Here is a 19,146-nt window from a genome sequence, read left to right as displayed (position 1 = left end):
CCTAGGGTGAATTGCTCTTCTGGTATCGACCCAAAGTTTCCTTTCACATTGGCGTTTCAGAGCCTGTTCAAATGAGGTGATTTCGAAACCGCTACTGTTTCATTATCCCCCTCGTACACACAGGTCTGTGTTAATAGATAAAATAAAAAAATAAAAGAAAGACATTACATTTTGTTTTTAATTTTATTTTAAGGTCCGGATCTAGAAAAAAGAAAATTCTCGTTAAAAGTTTTCATCTAAACTGCGAAATTTTAAATGACGAAAAGTAGAAGAAAATATTGATATAGAAAATTTTTAATCAATTAATAATGAAGAGTGGATTTTTACTCTCTTTTAAGTAAGGAACAGTTCTGTATTATCAGATGAGCATTCTGGCACTGAACATTTTTGCAATATTTTAAAGTCTGGAACTGGAATTTTTATTTTTATTTATTTATTTATTTATTTATTAATTTATTTTTTATTTTTGTGATAAAAAATTCATCTAAACTACAGATATTTACATCATGAAGAGTAGAAGAAAAATAATGATATAGAAAGTTTATAAAAATCAATAAAATGAGCATTATTACTAATTTTATTTAAAAGTGAAATATTGCTTAAGTTAATATTATGTTCCTATGAACACAATATATATATATATATATATATATATATATATATATATATATATATATATATATATATATATATATATATATATATATATATATATATATATATATATATACTTACAAAATAGAAAAAAAAGAACTTTGCGATTAAAAGAACTGTATCTGAACTGCACAGTATTTAATCAAGAAAAGTAAAAGAAAATACTAATATAGAGAGTTCATATCAATGAATAAAATGAAAAGTAAAAAAAAGACAGCCATACAGACAGACATAGCGCTTTTAGAAACAAAGGTCACTATTGCCATTATTATCATTATTATTATTATTATTATTATTATTATTATTATTATTATTATTATTATTATTATTATTATTATTTATATTATTATTATCACTATTTTCAGCCGCAGCAGCATCATTGCCGTAATAATATAGATGAAGCATGGTATCAGTGTGTGTGTGTGTGTGTGTGTGTGTGTGTGTGTCACTCTCAAGGTTCATATCGAGGCTGAGGTGAGATGATTCAATGGTTCACTGCTTCGAGATGAGCTCTCTCTCTCTCTCTCTCTCTCTCTCTCTCTCTCTCTCTCTCTCTCTCTCTCTCTCTCTCTCTCTCTTCCTAGTCCTTGTTTTGTTGCTTACTCATCACAGTCTCATTATTTATTTGCGTCACTCTACTTTCTTTAATCTTTCCAATGCATCATCTTGTTCTCTTCCTTTATCTTGCTTTATTTCTTTACCTACTTTTACTGTCCCATTGTTAATCGTTACTCTCCCTCTCTTTGTCCTCGTATCTTTATCTCTCTTCTTTATTTACTATGTCTTTTCTATCTCCTCTTGTATCCATTGATAATTTTAAAACCCATTACCTAAATCAGCTTCTCTTTGGTCATTAAGAAAATCCTTGTTTGGAAGTATGATACAAAAAATAAATGGAAAGAAGAGGATGAAGACAAGGAAGAAGAAAGAGGATAATAATACAGGTACGATTTTAGTAAACGCAAGACGAAAGTAGGTAAAAGAGAAAGGGAAAGAGAAAACGGAAAGTGAAAAGCAAATAGCACGAAGGACAGATATCTTGAGGAAAAAGGGGAAAAAAAACATTAACAAAAATAAAAATACAATGAATATACGAATACACGAAAGAAATAAAAAAAAAATAACAACAACAAACACAACACAAAACAAAGCAACAGCCGAAACTCAATTTTTTTTGCAATACCAATCTATAAAAGAAGACATAATAACAAATAAGAAAAAAATAAATAGATAAAACAGCTTAAAACAGTCGAAAAAATCACTTCCAATAAATCAACTTAAGGTAATAGTCATGTGTGTGTGTGTGTGTGTGTGTGTGTGTGTGTGTGTGTGTGTGTGTGTGTGTGTGTGTGTGTGTGTGTCTTACCTTTCATACGTACAGCTGCGGGGTTGGTTCGTGTGTAAACATTTGTGCGAGTCATCCCCTAGCTCTAAGGCTCTCTCATAGAAAACGGGGTCGTTGTTGCGCTACCTTCTATATTTGGTGCAATAGTGAAGCCCTGCAGGGGATACGGCGGGGTAAGGCAATAAAGCACCCAGTAATGGAGGCAAGCATGAAAAGGAGTTAGTTTTTATTCGTGTTTGATGTTCAGAGAGGATTGAGGCGAGAGAGAGCGAGAGTGACAAAGAGAGGGAGAGTCTGTATGAGGTCATTATGAAAACAGTGAGGAAGCAAGGAAGGGGGAAGCAAAAAACAGAGGAAAGTATGGAAAGGAGAGAGGAAAGGTAGGGAGAATCATAGACACGGAAAGGATTTTTTTATATGATTTTAGTTAACGCAGAGAGAGAGAGAGAGAGAGAGAGAGAGAGAGAGAGAGAGAGAGAGAGAGAGAGAGAGAGAGAGAGAGAACCGTCTGTAAGAAAGAAACAAATCACAAAACAAATGGAAACAACATAAAATACAAAGACAAGAAAGGAAACATGATAGAAATAAAAATAACAAGAACAAACTGAATCTCCCCTAAAACCAATGAGAGAGAAAAAAAGTCCATCTGATTGCTTTGAAAGAGAGACGCCTCATACATTATTCATCCATATCTCCTTTAACTTTATTGCATTCTCAGTTCTCTCTCTCTCTTTCCTGGTCGGCGCCGCGCACGTGAGGGAAAGGGTGGACTGTAGGACCATAAGGAAATCCTGCAACGAGGACGAGGTCGACGAGAACTAGAGACAGAGAGAGAGACAAAGAGAATAGATGAAATAAGACAAGATGGAAAGAAACTGAGTGTTTGTGAGAGAACTAAGATGAAGGTTGAAATGACGGAAAGGTGATGATTATGAGATTGAAAAAAAAGACGGAGAGAAAGGCAAGGACAAGGAAGAATATTAAGATGAAGGTTAAAATGATGGAAAGGTGATGATTATAAGATGAAAAAAAAAGGACGACGGAAAAGAAGTAAAACGAGGATAAGGAAGAAAATTAAGATGAAGGTTAATAAAATGAGGGAAAGGTGATAATTATGAGATGAAAAAGAAGGACGAGGGAAAAAGTAAGACGAGGATAAGGAAGAGACTGAAAACGAAGACGACGATCAGAAGACGATGATTATGAGATGAAACGAAAGACGAGGGAAAAGAAAAAGACGAGGACAAGGAAACAAATACAGACGAAGAAGACGATGAGAGAAGAAAGATGATTATCAGAAAAAAAAGAAGAGGGAAAAAAAAGAATAAGGCGGGGGCAAGGAAATGAATGAAGACGGAAAAGACGAGAAGGTGAATAATGAAAGCGATAAGAAGAAAAGGGAGAAGAAAGGGGGAACATAAAAGACGAAGAAGGGAAAGAGAAGAAAGATGAGGAATGCAATGATGATGATATAGTGGATGTAAAAATGCTAATGTACACAAGGAAAACGAAGGAGAAACTAGGGAAGAGAGAGAGAGAGAGAGAGAGAGAGAGAGAGAGAGAGAGAGAGAGAGAGAGAGAGAGAGAGAGAGAGAGAGAATGAAGGGCATATACAATAAGTTAACCCTTTGAAGTAATGACTATTATTCACCTGCATGTTAATATTCCACACAACACACACGCAACACTCACCTGTACACTTCCGCCGTCCGCTCACAGGTAACATGACTCGCACAATGCAACGGCGATTGAGGTCACTATTCTGATACACTTTAAGCTCTCACACGAACAAATTTTCAGAGGACACACACACATGATTAGTCAGGATCTCACGAAATTTTTCCCATCATTGATCCAGAATCTTTGTTAAATTGTCATCAGAATCGTGAAAATACACTTAAAAAATCATTGCAGTATTCATAAAAGCCTTTCAAAAGCGTACAGACTTTGTTAGACTATTACTATAACCATGGGAACATTCTTGAAAACCCTGACAATCTTCACTATATAGTCTGCTAAAGGTGTGAAATCCCTGTTAAGCTGTTAATCATGAACCCCTGAAAAACCCACAGTAATTTCCAGTACAGCCGAATAAAAGTACAAAACCCTGGGCATAACATCAGTATAATTATTAAAACATCCTTGGAAACCTCCCACAGTAACACCCCTTGGAGCAAAGTAAAAGCAGAAAACCCTGGCCAAAGTATTACTAGAATTATCGAAACATCCTTGAAGACCTCACAATAGCTTCCAGTATAGCCAGTTAAAGGTACTATAAAACCCTTGTCAAAATATTACTAGAATTATTAAAGCATCGTGAAAACCCCACAATAACTTCCAATAGAGGCAGGTGAAGGTGCAAAATCCTTGTTGAAACATTAAAATCTTCGAAAAGCCCTTGAAAACACCAAGTAATTTACAGTAAAGCCAGAAATATCACTAGAATTGTAAAAACGCACTTGAAAACCACAATATCTTCCAGTGGAGCATTCTAGACGTTGACAAGATAATAAGAAGAATTTTTTAAAGTAAAGAACGAGACCTCCAGAAGACCCAATTAAGCGTATACACAGACAAAAGAAAACGGGAAGAGTCATGCAGCGTCAACTAAAGAAGATCCTTGAGACAACCACCAAGCAATCATTAGAGAGAAGGTGCAGGGAATTGCGTGGTGCACCAGGTAGGAGCGGCAATTATCAACACACAGGTGAGTACACAGGTGCGATGGCTCTGATCATCTCCAGGTATTGCGAAGGTAAATTTAGAAAGGAAGTCATTGGTGATGTGTGTGTGTGTGTGTGTGTGTGTGTGTGTGTGTGTGTGTGTGTGTGTGTGTGTTGTGTGTGTGTGTAGAATATATGCTTCTGTCAGAGCAAGGATGTAATTATTTGCAGTGAGTAACAGTTGTAAGAATCCTTCAGACATCATTCATAACACACACACACACACACACAATGGCTATTAATGTTCGTCGAGAGAGAGAGAGAGAGAGAGAGAGAGAGAGAGAGAGAGAGAGAGAGAGAGAGAGAGAGAGAGAGAGAGAGAGAGAGAGAGAGATGCATAACGCTGCCCTTCAATATAATAGCAGGAAAAAAAAAAATATAAGGAAAAATGCGCCGTAATACGGAATTATGAAAGTAGGTTGCGCATATCTGAACAGTATTGATAGTGATGATGATGATGATGACGATGATTATGATGATGATGATGATGATGATGATGACTAACAATAAGCGTGTCTTTCTGAACAGTAGCTTAAGGTTTGAGCATGATAAAGAGCAACTCATTTTTAGCATTATCATCATCATCATCATTATAATTTTTTACTGATATTCACCCCCCTTCATTAGCATTTACATATTCTCTTCTTCCTTCACCTCTTCTCTTTCGCCTTCTTTTTTTTTTCCTCCTTTCCCTTCACCTTTTTCATCGACTGGATCTCCTTTACCCTTCATTGCCCTTCCTTTCCTTCCTTCTTCCTGCCATTCTCACCTCTCTCCCTCCCCCTACCTCTCCTTCCTTTCCCTCCCCCCGTCCCTCGGTCACGCCTCCCCGATGGCTGCTCCTGTTCGGTGAAAGTTATTTGTGTTCTCTTCTTTTTTTTGGTGCGGTGAGATAACACGGTCACTGGGCAAAGATAACATTGGTGGTGGTGGTGGTGGCGGCGGTGGTGGTGGAAGAGTCTGTTGGTTTGCTTATCTTTTTTTTTTCCATTCTTTTTTTCTTTTTATTTGCATTGTCCTGCGTTTCTGAATGTGTGAGCCTGTGCTTCTGTTTGCATGCACATTTTTATTTTTTTTTATTTTTTTCATTGTATTGAGTCTTTCCCACGAGGAATTTCTTACTGTGGATATAGAATTATTAATGATGGTAATAATAACAACAACAACAACAACAGTTTTCTTTCACCAATGGCGTACACAGCTTAATATAAACATTGCAAATATATTAAAAAAACATATTAAAACTAGTTATATGCATTTAAGAAAAGAGCAAACTAAAACTATCTGTAATTTAATAATAAACTATATCACATTATAACCAGAACAATGGAAGGAAAAATTACATATCATTCCTGTCCAATTACTACCATTAACGACAATTTCAACGCAGGTAACTTCCGGTGGCCAGGTAACAATGGGAATGCTGCTCAATTTCAACTTGGGAGGCGACTGAGAGGTGATCTTCCCTGTGGTGACTACTGAATGTCGTGGTGAAGGGCGGAGGGCAGTAAGAAGAGGTGTAATGAAGGAGAGGAATGGGAGGTGGGAAGTGTAACGCTGGTGCTGTTGTGTTGGTGATGGAAGGAAATGTGTGTAGGAGATTTAATGGTGGTAATGATGCAAAGAATTGAATGTAGGAGGTGTGATGGTGATGTAATGGTGATGACGTGGCAAGGAACTGGGTATATCACGTGTAGAGAAGCTATAGTGGTAGTGGTGATGCTGGTGATGTACAGGATGGGATGCAGGAGGTGTGAAAATGATATGACGATGATCATTGGGAGACTGGGATGTGAAAAGTGTTGTGATGTTGCGGTGATGTTTGGTGGCTTGACGATGGTACGTTTTCTGGATGGATCTAATAAGTTGGACATTCATCAGACTATTATTACTGCTTTAAATCCCTCTCAGTTATGGTTGGACTGATCGCAATACTTATATATATATATATATATATATATATATATATATATATATATATATATATATATATATATATATATATATATATATATATATATATATATATATATATATATATATATATGTGTGTGTGTGTGTGTGTGTGTGTGTGTGTGTGTGTGTGTGTGTGTGAGTGGTTTAAAGGTTTATTATCAAAGGATTACGAACTTATACAGACTCCGATCACACTTGTATGAGTATCAATAAGTACAAAACATTAACGATAAATGAAAAAAAAAAATAAGTAAACAGATGAACAAAATAAACACGCTGATCCTTATGAAAAATTATAATCATTTGCATTCAGTTATTAAAGAATTATAACAAAAGCAATGCCAATAAAACAAATGTGTGGACACAAGCTGAAAAATGAAACTAACAACAACAACAACAACAATAACAACAACAACAACAACAACAACAACAATATTAACAATAGAAGAGGACAGTGAACCACAAGAAGAAGAACAACAAGAACAAGATCATGAACAACAACTGCAACAACTGCAACAACAACAACAACAACAACAAATAGTAGCAATGCACGTTGCTGTAACTCCACTATTACCCACACTAAATCTACAATTCCACCAGCAAGTCAACAATCACACACACACACACACACACACCGCTCCCTTCACAGACACCCTATTTAGCCAACACAAACACTGGAAGGCGCCCTTGAGCAACCACCCCCTTCAAGCACATCTACAAGACCACACCACTACTACCCTCCATCACCTCCCCCAGCCATTCCCCAGCCACCCACCACATCCTCCCCCACCTGCACCACCCTCCACTACCATCTCATCGCCTCCACAAGGCCCGCCGCATTTCACAAGACCATCAGCCTCAAGCCCCTGCCTCGGCCTCTTCCAGCGCCTCCTCTCCTTCTGACCACAAGCAAATATGACCTTCCTTGCTTGCCGCTTCTACGGATTGCCAGCAATTTTATTTTTTTTTTCTTTCTGCGCTGGGAAGAATAAGAAGGAAAATATATGATTAATGAGCGTTGAGTGATAGTAGGGAGAGCAAGGTGGCGTGTGGCAACTCAGGCAGAGGTATATAAAGTTTGGTGGGGAGCTTCTTCAGCAGAGTTCTCACTCGTCTTCACTTCTCTTCACGACTAAACATGGTGGGTTGTGAAAAAGAACGTTTGCATTCTTTTTTTGCTTGGTTGAACTGTCTCTTTTTTTTTCATTGTTTCATTTCTTTTTCATGTTTTTTTCCATTTATTCAAGAATTTTTACTCTCTCTCCGTTTCTTCTTTCCTGCGTTGTGTTCTCTCTCTCTCTCTCTCTCTCTCCAGTACATTTCATACAGTCACGTCCAAATATACAACTTCAAATAGGAACTGAGTGAAGATCTCCCTAACCTGACGCAGTCTGACTTATGCTGAATGGCACACGTCAAGGCACGTATAGAGTCTTTGGGACACCCTCAACCCAAAGCAAAGAGAAGCCAAAATAAAGCGCAACTCTGACGTTGGGCCTGACCGGGATTTGAACCCGGGACCTCTCGCACCCTAAGCGAGAATCATACCCCTAGACCATCAGGCCGCTGGGTAATTGGGCGAGTTGTAAGGAAGATAACATGACGATGGTAGTGGTGGTAGTAGTACTGATAGTAGCAGTAGTAATTGTAGATGTTATTGTTGTTATTGTAGCAACAGTAATAGAGCTAACAGCACCTCTCTCCTCCCCACACAACAGAGGGTTCTGTTCGCCTGTGCTGGCGTGGTGCTTCTGGTGGGCGTGTGCTGTGGGGCGCCCGACCTGTCCTCCCACTCCTCCTTCAGCAACGGTAATGGAAGGAACGGCCACGGAGGAAACGGAGGCAACGGAGGAAACGGGGGTGGATATGGAAGCAACGGAGGAAGCAACGGTTTTGGCAGCAACGGCAGCAACGGAGGCTACGGCGGTTCCACCGGTGGGTTGAACGGTGGTTCCAACGGCGGCTACGGAAGCAACGGAGGAAATGGAATAAACGGAGGAGGAAACGGAGGTTATGGCAATAATGGAGGAAACAACGGAGGATATGGAAGCAATGGAGGAAGCAACGGAAGAACAGCCACAGGTTTTGCTGTCTTTAACCTCGGGGCGCCTCTGAGCAGCGGTTCCAACGGCGGCTACGGCAGTTCCAACGGTGGCTCTAACGGAGGCTACGCTGGTTCCAACGGCGGTTCCAATGGTGGTTTCAACGGTGGTTCCAACGGCGGCTATGGTGGTTCCAATGGTGGTTTCAACGGCGGTTCCAACGGCGGCTTTGGTGGTTCCAATGGTGGTCTCAACGGTGGTTCCAACGGCGGCTATGGTGGTTCCAATGGTGGTTTCAACGGCGGTTCCAGCGGCGGCTATGGTGGTTCCAATGGTGGTACCAACGGTGGTTCCAACGGCGGCTATGATGGTTCCAATGGTGGTTTCAACGGTGGTTTCAACGGAGACTCCAACGGCGCCTATAGCGGCTCAAACGGTGGCTCCAACGGTGGTTTCAGCGGAGGATATGGCAAGTAAAACAATTGATCCCAAATAACAAACACGTGACAGGAAGATGAATGAGAAAAACTACTGTAAACCCCTCCCCCCCACTCCCTCTCTCTCTCTCTCTCTCTCTCTCTCTCTCTCTCTCTCTTAGATAAAAGTCAAGTTTTTTTTTATTATTCATATATTTATTTTTTCTTCTACATAATTTATTGCTTGCTTCTCTCCCTTCCTCTCCCACTCTTCTTTAATAGGCATCTCTTCCTTCCCCTCTCCCTCTCTCTCTCTCTCTCTCTTCATTGTGTGTGCCTGTGTGTGTGCGCCCCTACGTGTGTATCAGTGCCAGCCGTGTAAACATTTCCGATGGCGAAGACGAGTCAATATTAAAATGATCAACAAAGGTGTCTGTGTGTGTACCCCTCTATTCACCTATCCCGCTTTCTTTCCTTTTTTTTTTTTTTTGACACTCATGAAGCCTTGAAGAAAATGTATGCTGGGTTTTACTAAATTGACATAAAATTATATATAAAAATAGCAACAACAACAACAACAACAACAACAACAACAACAATAATAATAACAATAATAATAATAAAAATAATAATAATAATAATAATACGTATAATCTAAATGATTCGTCGATATGAAGACGAAAAGGGAGAATCTATTCATCCAGAATTATCTACAATAACTTTTCCTGTTCATTTTTTTTTCTTCTCTATTTCTACCCGATGGCACCACTGCCATCTCATCTATCTCTTAAGGTGAGCTCTTCGCTCAGACCTTCGCTAAAAACTTTACTCTTGATTATTCAGGCTTATTCCTGTCTCTCTTACACCATTCGACTATTCCATGCCTCCTATTACGATTCTTAATAGTCATGTTCTTCATGCCCTCGCTGGTCTTAACCCTCGGAAGGCTTGTGAACCTGATAAAGTCCTCCTACTGTTCTCTGTAACTGTGCCTCCGTGCTCGCACCTTGCCAACTCTTTCTGTCAACATCTACGTTTCCTAACTGAAATTTGCCTACATTCAACTTGTTCCTAAAAAGGGTAACTGCTCTACCCTCTAAAATCGCTACCCTATTGCTTTATTTTTTCCCCTTAAAACATTTTTAAATCTTGCCTCTACAAAAAGATTTTTAAACATCAGTCATCATACACGGTCATATCTAATCGCCAGTGTGGGTTCCATCATGGCGACTCTACCAGGGTTCTTGGTGAATCTTGGTCATCCTCTTTCATGGTTTTTGGTGAAATGTTTGCTGTTTCCTTAGACATATCAGAAACATTTGATGGAGTCTGATACAAATTTCTAAACTATCCTCCTACAGCTTCCATACTTCTCTGAACGCTAGGAAAGGTATTTTGTTGGACTTACTGGTGATGCCCTATGTAGAAATATACGTTAACCAAAGGCGGTAAATAAATCAAGGCAACTCTAACAATAATAAGCATTAAATCTAAAATTTATGATAGGTAAAGCAAGTATTTACATAAGCGCGGAGAAAGATGGAGGTTTACAGAATAAGCCAACAACAAATAACACACAGGACGAACGCTCCCTGACTGTTGGAACCACCTGAGAAAAAGCTCCACTAACTACTCAATACTTCACCAGTGTGATGAGATCCTCCCCTGAGATACGGGAACGCCTCGCAGGACGCCCATTGGAATATGCCGCTTCCAGGAAACAACGAGGCGACAAGTGGCGGGAATATGACCTGCCTGGGTCAGCGTCTGGGCACCGGGGTCACTCACCACCGTGGCTGCCAGCTCCGTAAACACAGTTACTCTTTGAATACAGATCTCTGTTATACTTCGTTACCACAATACATTAATAACACTTAAAGCTTTGAACATGTACTGAAAGATGTGTTTCCATTACCTCCAGCATCTCATAACACTTTAACAAAGATTTGATGGAATCTTCCGCTATGAAATTTTCTTCCCTTCAGCGCACTTTACAATCCTAGCGACCAACCCGCCCACTCATGTCACCCACACGACCACCACGTAATCGCCAAACAAAGACACGGGAATGGAAACAAATAACAGACTTCAACGCGTATAAGAGGCCATGCATGGACGGATAAGGGCCTTCTCTTTTGAGCAGTGTGGAATCAAAAGCATTTTCTCTTATCAACATCTGTCTTCCAAATGACTGTCTTCAGTTTCTCTCTCTTCGTATCAATGTTGCATCTTTTGCTATCTTCAATCGCTTCTTTTATGCTAACTGCATTTCTGATCGTGCTCGCTGCATCACTCTCCTGATACTGCAACAGTTCTTCGTTCCAGAAGAATTTTTACATTATCTCATACCTATTCTGTTCACCTCCCTTATGCAGGTGTTAACCAGTATTCATAATCTTTTATCCCTTTTACTAATTAACTCTGGAACTTCCTGCCTGCTGATATATTTTCCCCTATTAATGACATGAACTCTCTCAAGAGAGACATTTAAAGATTTCTCTACTTTCGAATACTCCATTTCGTCTTATTCTTTAATTAAAAACTGGCCAGACACCGTCTTACACAAAAGATATAAGGGAATAATGAAAGACAGTAACAAATAGCTTGGTAAAGGAACACTCAGGACTACTTCGCTCACTCCCTAGTGGTGGTACCGAGGACTTTCAAGGTTGAAGTTTGCGTTCCAGTGGCTGATGCCCCACATCCGCTGCTGTGGGGACGGGGCAGTTCCACTGGTCTGTACAGTCTGGGCCTGTGTACGTAGTGGTGTCCGTGGCTGGAGACCGCGGAGGAGGAAGGGTGGGATGCAACATCAGGAACCTCCAAGGACGAGGTGATGAAGGCGAGGACGAGCCCAGCGCCTCCGCTCCTTCTAACCACAAGCAAAGATGACCTTCTTTGCCTGAAGCTTCTACGGATTGCCTGAACTTTTTTTCCTTTTTGTGGTGGAGAGAATGATGAAGAAATTACATGATTAATGAACGTAGAGGAGCAGTAGTAGGGAGGACGAGGCGGCGTGTGACAACTGAGGCAGTGGTATATAAGGTTTGTTAAGCAACTTCATCGGCAGAGTTCTCGCTCGTCTCCACTTCTCTACACAACTAAACATGGTGGGTTGTGAAGAACACTGCTTGCCCTCTTGTTTGTTTGGTGCTGTCTCTTTTCTGTATTGTTTGTCTCTCTTTGTCTCTTTTTTTTCTATCATCCCTTTTCACTGCCTCTTTTATCAAGTTATCTTGTATTTATGAATTAGTTGATTCGTTATTCTGCCCTCTTTATTTACTCTTTCTTCTCGCTCTCCCACTCTCTCTATCTATCTCTTTTTCTCCAGACTATACAACACGTAGGAATACCTCAGCTCTAAGGAAGAGAAGGCAAAATAAAGAGGCAACCTTTCATTGGGCCTGACCGGGATTTGAACCCGGGACCTCTCGCACCCTAAGCGAGAATCATACCCCTAGACCATCAGGCCGTTGTTAAGAAGGGTTGTACGGTTAAAAACATGATGCTGGTAGTAATAGTAGTAGTAGTAGTAGTAGAAGTAGTAGTAGTAGTAGTAGTAGTAGTAGTAGTAGTAGTAGTAGTAGTAGTAGTAGTAGAAGCAGCAGCAGTAGTAGTAGTAATAGTAGTAGTAGTAGTAGTAGTAGTAGTAGCAGTGTTGCTGTTATTGTTGTTGTTGCAACAGTAGTAGATCTAACATCATCTCACCTCTCCTCACACAACAGAGGGTTCTGTTGGCTTTTGCTGGCGTGGTGCTGCTGGTGGGCGTGTGCTCTGGGGCGCCTGACCTGTCCTCTCACTCCTCCAATGGTAACGGCCACGGAGGAAACGGAGGTGGACACGGATGCAGCGGATGCCACGGAGGAGGCAACGGCAACAACGGAGGCAACGGCCGCTACGACGGTTCCAATGGCGGGTTCAACGGCGGGTTCAACGGGGGATCCAATGGTGGCTTCAACGGTGGCTCCAATGGAGGTTATGGTTCCAACGGGGGTTCAAACGGCGGTTTTAATGGCGGGCACAGTGGTTCCAACGGCCAATCCAACGGCCGTCCCATCACCTACGGCAAGTGAACCAAATGACTCCACATGACCAACACACGACAGGAAGATGAAAAGGAAGAACTATTGTGAACATAATTCTCTCTCTCTCTCTCTCTCTCTCTCTCTCTCTCTCTCTCTCTCTCTCTCTCTCTCTCTCTCTCTCTCTCTCTCTCCACGTGTATGTTTCTGTGTGTACGCCCCTGCGTGTGCACCAAGGCCAGCCGTGTAAGCATTACGGAAGGCGAAGATGAGTCAATATTAAAACGATCAACAAAAAGTTGCTGTTTGTATATATACCTTTATTCACCTATCCCATTTTCTTTCCTGATTGTTTTTCTTTTACTCACTCCTGAAGTCTAGAAGTAAATGTATCCTCGACTAAACGCGGTAAACAAAGAAAAAAAAACATAAATAAATGAATAAAAAATAAATAAATAAAATAAGATAAAAATAATTAAACCTATATTGCTACTACTACTAGTACTACTAGTATCACTACTTCTACTTCTACTACTACTACTACTAACAACAACAACAACAACATCAACAACAACAACAACAATAACAGTAATAATAATAACAATAATAATAATAATAATAATAATAATAATAATAATAATAATAATAATAATAATAATAATAATATGAAAAATAAAAACGAAAAGAAAACAAAACAAATAACAAATAAAAGAAAAAGGAAATAAGAGATGGGCAAATAAATATTCTATTACTGTATTCATTATATGTACGCTACCTTGGCTTTTCATCTCCTAAAAGACATTTGCCCTCCTTACTGAGTCATAGTCGTTCACTTTTAGAGGTTTCAATAAGATTTTAGATGTTGCTGTACGTATCAAAAACATCTGATGGAGTCTGGCACAAAGCATTTATTTCCAACTTCCCTCCTACTTCTATCCTTCTCTCTGTAACTACATTTCAAGTTTCCTTTCTGTGGTTGACTGTCACTGTTCTTGTAATAAGTTCAATAACAGTGGCGTTCCTCAGGGTTCTCTCCAATCACCCACTCTCTTGATACTAATCGTCAATGATATTTTAAGCAACTCATCTTGTCCTATCCACTCCTTACGTTAACGAAACCACTCTGTACTTTTCCATATCTTTACCCAGACGTCCAATCGTTATGAAATTAAGCAACTCACGAAGAGAAGCCACAAAACACATAAAATTTTTCAATCGGAAAGAACATACTTATTGTTTCTCAATGCCTCACAAACCCAATTCATTAATCTACCTACTCAATACAATGTCAATGTACTATCCCCTCTTCTTCAATGACACTCAACTGTGCTCTTCTACATTAAACATCATCGGTGTGCCCCTTATTCATAATCAAAAACAGAAACTTCTTATCTCATGCTTTGCTAAAACAGCTTGTATGCATTTAGGTGTTCTGACCTGTCTCCGTCAGTTTTCTCTATCCCACACCTGCTTACTCTGTAGGAGGATGTCGCTCTTTCCTCCTCACTAAATAAAAAGTCAATCACTCCCTGAGACCCAGTAGCTCCTCTGCCAAACAAGGAAACCCATCACTGAATAACACACTCGACGAACGCCCCACAACTGCTGGAACCACCAGAGGAAATGCTCCATCTAGCTACTCAGTACTTGACCAAAGTGGTGAGATCCACCCCAAAGATACGCGAACGCCTTCCAGGATGTCCATTGGAACACGCAGTATCCAGGAACCAACGAGACGACGGGTGGCAGGAATCTGACCTGCCTGCAGCCTGGGCTAGCTGCTGATAGGCGGGGTCACCCTTCACTGTGGTTGCCACCAATAGTTATCTCATTAAACACATTTATCCATGAAATACAGCTACTTCTTATACTTCGTTACCACAATACATTAATAACACTTTATGCGCTGAATATGTATTGAGAAATGTGTTTCCATTGTGTCCAGCACCTCATACCATGTCAATACAGTTTTGATGGAATCTTTCCTCCCTCTGCACCCTATGCAATCCTGACGCGGTGGGGATTCCTACAGGGAACCCAGCTTCCCACTCAGGTGATCATCACGTGGTCATCAATCAAAGACATAGGCATGAAAACTCCTATCGCTACTTTCATGCTAATTGCTCCTCTAATCTTGTAGACTGAATGTTTCCTTCATCCGCGTTGCACAAGACCTTCTGGTTTTCTTAGTCCTGTTCTGTGAAGTTTTTAATGCAAGAATTAACCAGTAAACTCTGGAACTCCCTATCTTCTTTTGTATCTCCTTCTTGCTATAAATTGAACTCTTTCAAGAAGGAAATCTCAAGAACCTTCACATCATATTTTGGAAAATTCCTTCGTCCCCATTCTTTAGGGAATGGCACCTGTAGTGGGCCTTTTTTTTCCACCACTGTCATATCCCTTAGCCAAAGACTCACTTACGTAAAGATATAAGGATATATTGAAAAAACAGTTAGATGAAAGAAGACTCAGCACTCACTCGCTCACTTCCTGGCGGTGGTAGCAAGGACCTCCAAGGTTGAAGCTTCCGTTGCCAGTGCCTGATCACCCATACACGCTGCCTCCTCTCCTTCTAACCACAAGTAAAGGTGACCTTCCCTGCTTGCCGCTTTTGCGGATTGCCTTAACTTTTTTTATTCTTTGCGGTGGGGAGAATGATGAAGAAAACACATGATTAATGAGCGTGGAGGACCAGTAGAAGGGAGGACGAGGCGGTGTGTGACAACTGAGGCAGTGGTATATAAGGTTTGCTGAGCAGCTTCATCGGCAGAGTTCTCACTCGTCTCCACTTCTTTACACGACCAAACATGGTGGGTTGTGAGGAACACTTGCTTGCTTGCTTGTCTTCTTTGTCTGGTTCGTCTCTCTCTCTTTAAAGTGTTTCTCTCTTTCCTTGGATGACTTTTCTGTTTGTTGCACTTTTCGTTGCCTCTTAAAATTTATTTCTTTTTTCTATATTTGCTAATTAGTCTTTATTCCCTTCTTACATGCCCTTCGTTATGGTGTGTTCTCTCTTTCTATCTCTCTTTCTGTTTCTCTGTTTTTCTCCATTACATTTTGGACAATACAGGTTGCACGGGCACGCTCAGCTTGAAGGAAGAGAAGGCAAAATAAAGAATAAGTGTATCACCGGGCCTGACCGGGATTTGAACCCGGGACCTCTCGCACCCTAAGCGAGAATCATACCCCTAGACCATCAGGCCACCTTATAAATATAAGTTTTGTAAAGTTGATAAGATGTGAGTTGTAGCAGCATTAGTAACAGTAATCTTGGTAGTAATAATACAGTAGTAACAGTGTTGCTGTTATTGTTGTTGTAGCAGCAGTAGTACAGCTAACATCACCTCACCTCTCCCCACACAACAGAGGGTTCTGTTGGCTTTTGCTGGCGTGGTGCTGCTGGTGGGCGTGTGCTCTGGGGCGCCCGACCTGTCCTCCCACTCCTCCAATGGTAACGGCCACGGAGGAAACGGAGGTGGACACGGATGCAGCGGATGCCACGGAGGAGGCAACGGGTTTGGCAGCAACGGCAACAACGGAGGCAACGGCCGCTACGACGGTTCCAATGGCGGGTTCAACGGTGGATCTAATGGCGGCTTCAACGGTGGCTCAAATGGAGGTTATGGTTCCAACGGGGGTTCTAACGGCGGTTTCAATGGCAGGCACGGCGGTTCCAACGGCGGTTCCAACGGCCGTCCCATCACCTACGGCAAGTGAACCAAATAACTCCACATGACCAACACACGACAAGAAGATGAAAGGGAAGAACTAATGTGAACGTAATTCTCTCTCTCTCTCTCTCTCTCTCTCTCTCTCTCTCTCTCTCTCTCTCTCTCTCTCTCTCTCTCTCTCTTTGTCTGTCTGTCTGTCTGTCTCCCTTCATGTATTTGTGTCCCTGCGTGTGCATCAAAGCCAGCCGTGTAAGCATCAGCGATGACGAAGAAGAGTCAATATTAAAACGATCAATAAAAAGTTGCTGTTTGTACATATACTTTTATTCGCCTATAGCTATTTCTTTCCTGACTGTTTTTTTTTTTTCTCATTCCTGAAGTCTGGAAAACAAAAAACAAAAATAAAAGGATAAAATAAAATAGAAACGATTATTACTACTACTACTACTAATAATAATAATAATGATAATATAATAATAGTAATAATAATAATAATAATAATAATAATAATAATAATAATAATAATAATGATAATATAATCATAATCAGAAATGAAACGGAAAGAAAATGAAGAAAAAAATTACAAAGGAAATAAAACATAGGCAAGTGAATATTATCATTATTATATCTACGTTACATGAGCTTGTCATCTCCAGAAACTTGTGTGCCCTCCTTACTGAGTCATGGTCGTTTTCTTTTAGGGCTTTCGATGAGATTTTAGATGTTGCTATACATATCAAAAACATCTGATGGAGTCTGGCACAAAGCATTTATTTCCAGCCTTCCCTCCTACTTCTATTCTTCTTTCTGCAACTAAATTCCAAGTTTCCCTTCCGCCCATTCTATTAGTGCTTTGGTAGACTGTCACTGTTCCTGTCATAAGTCTATTAACAGCGAAGTTCCTCAGTGTTCTGTTCAATCACCCATTCTCTTGCAATTATTCGTGAATGATTTTCTAAGCCACACTTCTTTTTCTATCCACTCATATGCTGACAAAAGCACCCTGCACTTTCCACGTCTTTTGTTAGATGTCCTGTCCTTCAGTGATTCAGCAACACACGAAGATAAGCCATAGGATGCCTTACTTTCATGTAAATATTTCCAGTGAAAGTTCTTCAAGGCCTCAAAAACCAAATTCTTTCATATACAGTAAAATCCCTCTTATCCGGCATTCGAGTATCCGGCAGCTTCAAGTATCCGGCACATTTTTCCCCGAGCCTTAAAATCAATAAGAAAAAATCAATGTGTACTCATGAAATCGATTAGAATTCCCGCGCGAGGCATACTTTGTCCCCTCGGCACCAGAGCGCACTGCTTCGCGCCACCTGCAGTCCACTGCACTGTGTTTACTCAGTGACTCAGTCCCGCGTGTGCACTGTTTATCGCCTGACGCCTTCATCATGCCTAAAGTTGTAGAAAAGAGGAAGCGTGTTGTGCTTACACTTAAGCAGCTGATCAGATCAGCTGCTGATTAAGATCAGCTGATCTTTGTTATGGTAAGATGCGTGAGTGTAGGGTGGTGATTGTGGACATAATTTCACTTCTATTCAAGTATCCGGCAACTTCTGGTATCCGGCATGTCGGCGGTCTCGTTGATGCCGTATAAGAGGGATTTTACTGTACCTACTCGACACAAAGTACTATCCCCTCCTTTTCAGTGATAATAACCTGAGCCATTCTTCTACACTGATAATCATCGGTGTGTCCTTTGTTAATAATCTAAAAGAGAAACTTCTCATCTCGGCTTTTCCCGAAACAGTTTCTATGAACCCAGGCGTTCTGACCTGTGTAAGTAATATTTTCTCTACCCCAGAGCTGTTAAATCTCTAGAGGTGTCGCTCTTCCCCCCTCACTTAATGAAAAGGTTCATCACCTCTCAAGAAGGAAGACCAAAGTAGCCCATCAGGCCTGCAACCAATAAGGTCTCCATGGCAAACACGAAAAAAACATCAGAAATAAAACAATGGACGAACGCTCCATTATTGCTGGAACCACCAGAATAAATGCTCCACCTAACTACTCAATACCTGACCAATGTGGTGAAATAAGATACAGGAACGCCCTGCCGGACGTCCATTGGAACACACCGCATCCTGGACCCAACGAGACCACGGGTAGCAGAAATCTGACCTGTCTGGCTCAGCGGAGGGCAGCAGGATCACCCGCCACTGTGGTTGCCAGCTATAGTTATCTCATCAAACACATTTATACATGAAAAACAGATCCTTGTCTTACTTCGTTACCATAATACATTAATAAACACAACAAGTACCGGATATGTACTGTGAAATGTGTTTCCATTGCGCCCAACATCTCA

At 40.6% G+C, this 19,146-nt stretch overlaps 3 protein-coding genes and 3 non-coding genes across 6 annotated transcripts; 3 read left to right on the top strand and 3 right to left on the bottom strand.

Moving 5' to 3' along the window:
* Positions 1–7,728: 7,728 nt before the first annotated feature.
* On the top strand, positions 7,729–9,564 carry LOC135110477 (uncharacterized). Its single transcript, XM_064022834.1, has 2 exons — positions 7,729–7,819; positions 8,397–9,564. The coding sequence occupies exons 1-2, from the start codon at positions 7,817–7,819 to the stop codon at positions 9,195–9,197; spliced, it is 804 nt and encodes a 267-aa protein (XP_063878904.1). The 5' UTR covers positions 7,729–7,816; the 3' UTR covers positions 9,198–9,564.
* Positions 8,172–8,243, bottom strand: Trnap-agg (transfer RNA proline (anticodon AGG)). Its single transcript has one exon. It is a non-coding gene; the product is annotated as a tRNA-Pro (tRNA).
* Positions 9,565–12,159: 2,595 nt separating the features above from the next.
* Positions 12,160–13,456, top strand: LOC135110773 (uncharacterized). Its single transcript, XM_064023378.1, has 2 exons — positions 12,160–12,246; positions 12,862–13,456. Exons 1-2 carry the CDS (start codon positions 12,244–12,246, stop codon positions 13,207–13,209), a joined length of 351 nt encoding a protein of 116 aa, XP_063879448.1. The 5' UTR covers positions 12,160–12,243; the 3' UTR covers positions 13,210–13,456.
* On the bottom strand, positions 12,537–12,608 carry Trnap-agg (transfer RNA proline (anticodon AGG)). Its single transcript has one exon. It is a non-coding gene; the product is annotated as a tRNA-Pro (tRNA).
* Positions 13,457–15,598: 2,142 nt separating the features above from the next.
* On the top strand, positions 15,599–17,143 carry LOC135110772 (uncharacterized). The gene is made up of 2 exons (XM_064023377.1): positions 15,599–15,968; positions 16,525–17,143. Exons 1-2 carry the CDS (start codon positions 15,966–15,968, stop codon positions 16,873–16,875), a joined length of 354 nt encoding a protein of 117 aa, XP_063879447.1. The 5' UTR covers positions 15,599–15,965; the 3' UTR covers positions 16,876–17,143.
* On the bottom strand, positions 16,290–16,361 carry Trnap-agg (transfer RNA proline (anticodon AGG)). Its single transcript has one exon. It is a non-coding gene; the product is annotated as a tRNA-Pro (tRNA).
* Positions 17,144–19,146: the final 2,003 nt, after the last annotated feature.

Source organism: Scylla paramamosain, chromosome 20 (genome assembly GCF_035594125.1).
Source record: "Scylla paramamosain isolate STU-SP2022 chromosome 20, ASM3559412v1, whole genome shotgun sequence".
NCBI classification, from domain to species: domain Eukaryota; kingdom Metazoa; phylum Arthropoda; class Malacostraca; order Decapoda; family Portunidae; genus Scylla; species Scylla paramamosain.
The sequence above is the reverse complement of the archived record's forward strand: the minus strand, read 5'-3'. Positions and strand labels throughout refer to the sequence as shown.